The sequence below is a fragment of the Aplysia californica genome, unplaced genomic scaffold (assembly GCF_000002075.1).
Source record: "Aplysia californica isolate F4 #8 unplaced genomic scaffold, AplCal3.0 scaffold00001, whole genome shotgun sequence".
Lineage (NCBI taxonomy): Eukaryota > Metazoa > Mollusca > Gastropoda > Aplysiida > Aplysiidae > Aplysia > Aplysia californica.
Window position 1 is genome coordinate 3287022 of NW_004797271.1, and position 7900 is coordinate 3294921.

At 39.5% G+C, this 7900-nt stretch overlaps 1 protein-coding gene across 1 annotated transcript; it reads right to left on the minus strand.

The window, feature by feature from the left end:
• Positions 1-410: 410 nt before the first annotated feature.
• On the minus strand, positions 411-7306 carry LOC101845657 (globin). Its single transcript, XM_005088861.1, has 4 exons — positions 7179-7306; positions 4617-4727; positions 3262-3487; positions 411-1228 (listed from the first exon to the last, which is right to left on the minus strand). The coding sequence occupies exons 2-4, from the start codon at positions 4709-4711 to the stop codon at positions 1106-1108; spliced, it is 444 nt and encodes a 147-aa protein (XP_005088918.1). The 5' UTR covers positions 4712-4727; positions 7179-7306; the 3' UTR covers positions 411-1105.
• Positions 7307-7900: the final 594 nt, after the last annotated feature.

A 7900-nucleotide genomic window follows, 5' to 3' on the forward strand; every position in this document is an offset into this window, starting at 1 on the left:
TTTTCAATCAGCCTCACCGAGTTTATTATTACCTTGTTTTATAGCTGCAATGTATTTTGATTGCATGAATTCCCCTTGTTTATTGACGCAGCTGTTCATGCGTGTGGTTGTGGGTGGGGGGGGGGGGGGGTCCTTCTGGAGTGAGGAGTGCAATCCTCCCCATGATGCACGGTTTAACTTGACCTTATGCCAAAAGATATTCCATTACTGCGTAGTGTGTTTTACAAAATTCGTTCCTGTTCATGTAGATGTTTTCTACACACATCTCATATTAATATATCTCCAAATAGACAGCTACTTTACATACAGTCATTTAGAGACACTACAGGGATGATACTTTTTACAAACGATATCCACATCTCATCACTACTGCACACCTTTGTCATTGATTAACTACCAACAACATAAACTCACAATAAATAAGTCTTTGGTTTATTTCAAGACACATGAAAGGAAGAGAATAAAGAAGCTAGTACAAAGCCATCACAAAAGTATCATCAATTTGCGAGACGAGACATCTCTTGCCGTGCATCCACATTAATGAAATAGGTACTTCCATGATGATCAGTTACTTAGCTTTTGGAATGGAAGTACCAACCAATCATACATTTCATTTTTTGTTACAATCTTTTTTAATTGTGCTAGAAATCTGGGCTGTGAAAAGCCTCAAGGTCCTTGGACATAATAGCCTTCAACAAAGTTATAGCTATGTTAGTTTGTCTTGTTGTTTCTACAGTGTTTTCTCTTTCATAAAGTTTCCTGTTTTCAGGCACGTTATAAAAATATGGAATGTACAGTATTCAGAAAATCAGCATTCATAAATCAAAGTATTATCAGCATCCTACCAACGAAATCAATTTCAACATTCGCTCTTTTTTTCTCAGGGTCATCAATCATTTTTCCAACTAAGCGGCAGTCAGTCAGGCTGTTCAGAAGAAAACAGTGTGCAAACGGCAATGTAACAATATTTCTACCAATCAAAGCGATCCGTAGACGACCAAGAGACGTTTAAGAAAAGCAGAATAATTAGATCAGGTTAATGAAATATACATGTGATTCTATGAGTAAACGTGAAGTGAAATGAAGAAGAAAAAAATAAACAGTCTTATTTTCCGGACTTCTTGAGGGCGTCAATGATGTAGCCGAAGAGCTTGTCCCAGGCAGCGTCGGCGCCGGCACGGGAGGCAGCCACGGAGGCCACGAAGCCGGGGAACATCGCACGGACGTTCTGAAAAATAGATCAGTTTAGGTTTGAGGCAAGAGGCTGTTTTGTTTGTCTCTTTGTTTGAGTAAGGAGAAGTACATCGACACAATAATGGTCATTTAGTGCTGGGGAAAAGTAAGACAGACAGATAGACAGAAACAACAGAGGGAAAGTAAACAAGTAGGACCTACCAATGGCGCCCTCCAACCACCCGCTAAGAAGCTGTGTTAATGAAGATGATTTTACGCCCCCATAGACACAGTTTAGATTATTTAGGAGGCGTGCTTCCTGCCCTGCCTTCCAGGACCCATCCTGGATACATCATACTGGAGAAATAACACGACAAACTAACAGAGTTAAAACTTTGTTGAAGGCTATTATGTCCAAGGTCCCAGAGGCTTTTTAATATCCCAGAAGAAAGAATGAGGCACTCGATAAAACTATTTTCCCCTCTCGGGAATCGAACTAGAGTTTTCTGCGCACGTCAGCGAAACGCCTGTCTGCTATACCACAAACACCGGTGAGGTAAGATTGAGTATATTGAAACGACATTGATGGAAATTTCGTGAGAGTCCTAAAGTTTGAGCGACAAAGATATTATAATATACAAGCAAAATGGAACCGGAAACGGTGGGCACAAAGAATAATTTTACAAATATTTAAAATACAGTTTGAGTAAGGAGAAACACATCGACACAATAATGGTGTTTAAATGCTTGGAAAAAAGCAGGACAGACAGATAGACAGAAACAACAGAGGGAAAGTCAACAAGTAGGACCTACCAATGGCGCCCTCCAACCACCCGCTAAGAAGCTGTGTTAATTAATCGCTTTTACGCTTCCACAGACCCTCTCTCCCTCTCCCCCTGGGGATTTCATCTTAAGGTTTGGCTTGTCACATTGTGAGCAGTTTCCTCAGAATTTATTTTAAATAAAGAACAATAAGTTTGACGTAGGCCTACATCTTTTACAAAGTACAGCGAGTGGGAAAACCTTTTAACAAGCAACATTTATTTATCCCCTGTGGTGATTCATACCAGATTCGGTCACACAGTAGCACATTGTGAAACAAAGAGAATTGATGAGTACCTTGTTTCTTTAAAAGTAAGAATACATGTGAGGCAGAGGATTCTGGCTGTTCTGTTACGTCAGCAATTGGATTTTGAAAAATATTTTCTTGTTTTCTTGAACAAAAATTATCTATTTGAATTATAGATTGTAGAGATAATAAGAAAATGATTTGCGTAGCTTTCAACAATAATTGATAATAATTGAAGCTATAATGGTGCATGTCCTTGTCTACTACAAGCTCTATGCGCTTTACAACTGTTGTTACCCCAGCAGTCTGCAGACCCAAGAACGCCCAGGAATATTTTCTGTTTCCAGGGACGCTTAAAGTGCAAGCAGCCGATTAAACCCTCAGACACGAACAAAGTGACAAGATCCTTCATCATTTATAGCCAGAAACCAATTCCCACCTATTTGAGGTGAAGCATGCAAAATTTGTGTAAAGAGTACTTCCCAAAAGTACAACGTCGGACCGAGCTGAGCTTCGATTCCCGAATCCGTGACCCCACAATTGCGAGTCTGGTAGCCTAATCATTACACTAGCAATGCCATGCTGCCATTGAAAGACGTTCGTTTTTTGTTTTTTGTTTTTTTCTTGTTGGGGGGAGGGGGGGTGGGTTGTTTGTTTGGTTTTTGTGGTAATTTCTCAAAGAACGACAAATAAACTACCCCTTCCCCTCCCCTTTTTAAACTTCTATAAAGACCATAACCTATCATCGGCCTGCTTTTCAGATGTACTAATCCCAAAATTTTGATTATCAGTTTTAAAATTGATTTTTCTAAATATTTGAATGTGTATGCTCAAGACATATTTTGTCGAATTCAAATTCCGAATACATGTACATGTATTTAAAAAACCGCAAAAAAGTACATGAATACAGGCATTGTTGAATTTAAAAAATGAAAGATTCTTTTTTCTCTCTTCGGAAAAAAAAAATTGCTTTCTGGGCTTAGAACAGTTGAACAGCTTGTTGATGCTATAGTCGTTACCTCAAACTGGGCAGATCCCACACCGAAGCCTGCGTGCTCCTTGGCGAACTGATCGAGCATAGCGCTCATCTTGCCGGCATCAGCAGAGTTGTTCACGAACTCGTTGAGACGAGCGAAGATTCTGGAAGAGACGTCACGCAGCTTGGGGGAGGCCTTGATGTCGGCGATACTCTTGCCTTTGAAGTCAGCGAAGAAGTTGGCAGAGTCGGGGAACTTCTCGAAGAGACTGGAATAGTAAATGAGTAAGATTTTTACGCCCCTTTCAACAAAGAATAAAAGACGGGACATCCGATGTCAGCGTTCATTTTCCATACGAGCGATCAAATTGGGTTGAGAGCATTGAAAACTCCACACAGCACTTTAAAAAACAGGATTCGAACCAGGGTCTCTGCTTCATAGTCCATCATGATACCGACTGAGCTAACGGGGCGCCTAGGATTGGACGATGGTAACTTAAGTTCGACTCCTAGCTGGAATCTTTATGGGTCATTTCGAAAGTAGAATTTTGCTCTCATGTATGAAACCAGAAAAAGCAATGTATTCCAACAAAAATCGAATCCATATCCTTTTAAGTGAAATAATTTGCCCTAGTATCATACTCCGATTAGTGTTTTTATTTTCGGCTGTATGTGTGCTACAAACCAAAATAAGCCAACTCTCTCTCTCTCTCTCTCTCTCTCTCTCTCTCTCTCTCTCTCTCTCTCTCTCTCTCTCTCTCTCTCTCTCTCTCTCTCTCTCTCTCCCCTCTCCCCTCTCTCTCTGTCTCTCGCACCTCTCTCTTTTGCTCTCTATCTATCTATCTATCTGTCTATCTATCTATCTATCTATCTATCTATCTATCTATCTATCTATCTATCTATCTATCTATCTATCTATCTATCTATCTATCTATCTATCTATCTATCTCTCTATCTATCTATCTATCTATCTATTTATCTATCTATCTATCTATCTATCTATCTATCTATCTATCTATCTATCTATCTATCTATCTATCTATCTATCTATCTATCTATCTATCTATCTATCTATCTATCTATCTATCCATTTGCCTTTTTCAACCTGGCATTGAGTATAGACCGCAAAGAAAGGTTCTCTAATTATTTATGTTCTAAGCGATCTTCTTTTCCTCAAGTCAGCTGTGTCCCATTTCCTCCCCAGAGGGATGTCGGTTCCCCCTCTCTCCTCTTCCTCTGGGGATTCCATCTTAAGGTTTGGCTTGTCACATTGTGAGCACGTTTCCTCAGAATTTGTTTTAAATAAAGAACACAGATGCATATCAGGCGTCTACTTAGATCTCAGCCATAGTATGTATTCTTTCCGAGAGCAGTAAATTAATTAATGAACATACTTACGCAACAAGGAAGTTATCGCCATTGGCGTCTTTGTTGGCGAAGACTGGGGCCCATGACTTGGACAAGAGATCAGCTTCGGCAGCGGACAGAGACATAATGGCGAGTAGAGATCTGGCAAACAGGAAAAGGAACGTTATTTCTCTCACAATTCCCAAATCTATTTTTTTAAAAATATGTAGCTGGAATTGAAAACAATCACCTCAGAAAAGGGCGGATAATTACAGGGTTGCGTGTGCACGTTTCAGATGAACAGACAGGATCACCAACGAGGAAGTATTAAGAAGAACGAGACAGCCCAGTCAGAGATGAGGTGGGAAGAAGGCGTTGGCGATGGATTGGACACACTTTCAGGAAATCCAGCAGCTGCATAACAAAGAAAGTTTTAGATTGGAACCCACAGTGTGAAAGATCAAGGGGAAGACCACGTGGAACCTGGAGAACAAGCACAGAAATGGATGTATAGAAAAGTGGGAAGACATGGAATGACATCAAGCGACTAGCCCAGGACAGGGAAAGTTGGTCAGTGTTTGTTCGTGGCCTATAACCTGATCCAGTGTGAGAAAAGCAATAATGATGATGATGATGTTTGCACGTTTCCCACGTCAAAGACACATTAGTTTCTGAATGTCGAAGTTGAACAAATCTACCCTTGGTGTCTGCTGGTGATAAAAAATGACTTGTTTCCGTTCCATACGTATAATATAAAAGAAACACTAATCGATCTGAATTGAAACGGTTACCTTTTACAAAGCGTGTAATGAGCTTGTATGAAATACTATGACGCTATAATTGTGTAGTACGACTAGCAAGAATGGGAAAAGGAGAAACATACAATCACATATAAGCCGTGCGCGCATGCTGCGAGAGAGAGAGAGAGAGAGAGAGAGAGAGAGAGAGAGAGAGAGAGAGAGAGAGAGAGAGAGAGAGAGAGGAGCAGATATTTATGTATCCTGTTGGAAGAAATCATAGACAGTGAAATAATATGTAAAACAATGGTCATTTTTTTAGATAGAACCTGTAGCCTCAGCTGGCTTAAAGAATACAAGTACAATGAAAATATAATTTTTCTTAAAGATAAAAGGAGTTAAAGAAAGAAACAGTACAGTGCCAAGATTACATTATGACACATATACTAGGAAACACTTTCTAAAACGATATCAATTTGTATGAGTTAATTCGCTACCTTAGAAGTGCAAAGTTCTATATATACTCAATACCTAGTTTTGGGAAATTCAACGTAAAAAGTTTCAAGTTTCACAAAAATCTCAACCTTTTTCGAATGCAATTCTTTGAGTATACATATACTGATAACGACTCCAAATAATATTACTAGTTTGATAGAGCAGATAGGACATTTGGTTTCTGACCTCATGATCTTAGTAACTCAAAACGGCCAAAAATGACAGAAAAAACGTTGTATTTCTAAGCGTTAAGACTGGCGGATACTGTAGTTAGCTCTATTCTAGCACTCATGACGATATTAAGTTTTAACAGGGTATTTGAGAAGAAGGCAGAATCTCCTATTTAAATTCTAAAAGTATTGCTTGTTTCATCTTAAGAGGAGAATAAGCGGTGCCAGTCCAAAATATTCCTATTATGCCCTCTTATCTGGTAATATTTGGAGAAATTTTTCTTTGAAATAAAAAGCGATGGCTACAATTCTTTACTACTTATTATTTGAAGTCTGTGTTTCATGATAATATTTCCAGTTTCTGAATTCTACACGTCTCAACGGAAGGATAATTCAAAATTGCAGTGCTATGATTTGCTGGTTAAATTGACACACACGATATGATTTCTGCCATTGAAAAATTGTAGGCACCAAAAGGACAGACATAGAAACTTTATTCTTCTTTGAAGATATGTTCCCCTCATGCAAAATTGTAGGGGTTTAACGTCACTTGCAACACTGTAAGGTTATTCAAGAGGTGGGACCTTCGAATTTAACGTCCATCTCCGATAGGACTGAGCGAAATGAGAAGATTCGTGTAACGTGCCTTTCCCAAGGACACACTATTTGTTCGAACTATTCCTTCGTTTACGGTCCAGGGAAGGGAAAGGACTGAGATACTTCTTTAAAATCCACAAAATCAAGTTATTATAATAGTGTCGTATTCATAAAACGCATTAATAATTCTTTCCAGAATGAAAAAAACAAAAACAAAAAACACCATTTAGGCCTTAAAAATCAGAGCAAAGCTTTAGTATTGTAAATCATCTCCGTCTTATCGCTTTCAAATAAGTGGAGGCGATATATATCCAAACAAGACTGGAGATAATAAATTATAGTACAACTGAATCAACAGGATTTCGCAGAAAATGCTATACAAGTAAAATGCATATGGTCATATCAAAAATTCTTTCAAGGAGTTAATGTCCAGATGCAAAATTGTTGCGTTATGAAAGAGCCAAAAACTTCTGCAGGGAAGTAAGCGTAGAGAGCGAATAGAAGTTTTGATTTTAGACAACGTTTCGAAAAATCCAAACACTGTAAACCTAGATCTATAGAGGAAACCTAAAACATACTAAGAAAGTCTAGCATCGGCGCACGCACGCACGTACCGGTGTGTTTTATCTGCAGCGTTGAGTACAAGATTGTGTCGTTATCTGTTAGAACATTCCCCTCCTTGTCCTGGCATTTATATAGGAGCTCATCCCGCGACGACCTGCACGTAGGCCCCCAACCTCTAATGTCGTCGCCCAAAGTCAAAACATTTGGTTCACATACCCCCCCTACCCCCTCCCTGATCCTCTTTTGTCTTACCACGCACAAACAAACAACGCACAAAGGACAGAAAAGAGACCAGACCGCGAGCAAAGCCAACATTGAGCAATTCATCCTTGTTCTCGATAATGTCAAGACAAAAACAGTTTCTCGCTGCTCTGATTGATACTAACGTACGCAGGGTGAAGCAGAAACAAAACCCAGAATAAAACTGCCTATTTGTTCGAAGAAAGACATTATTGCGTCATCAAGATTCCAAATATCGCCACGGAATGTTCCAGAAACTACCTCTCGGATCTGTCTCTACTAATCTGTTTCTTTAGATCTATAAGAAATCAGTACTCACTTTTGATACCTGCTTATACATTCACACTCACACACACACACACACACACACACACACACACACACACACACACACACACAAAGCAACACACACAGACACGTGCTCATACGCACGCGCACATACTCACGCACACATAATCACATGCACATACACGCACACACACTCACACAATCACATGCACACACTACACACCCACACATGCACACACACACG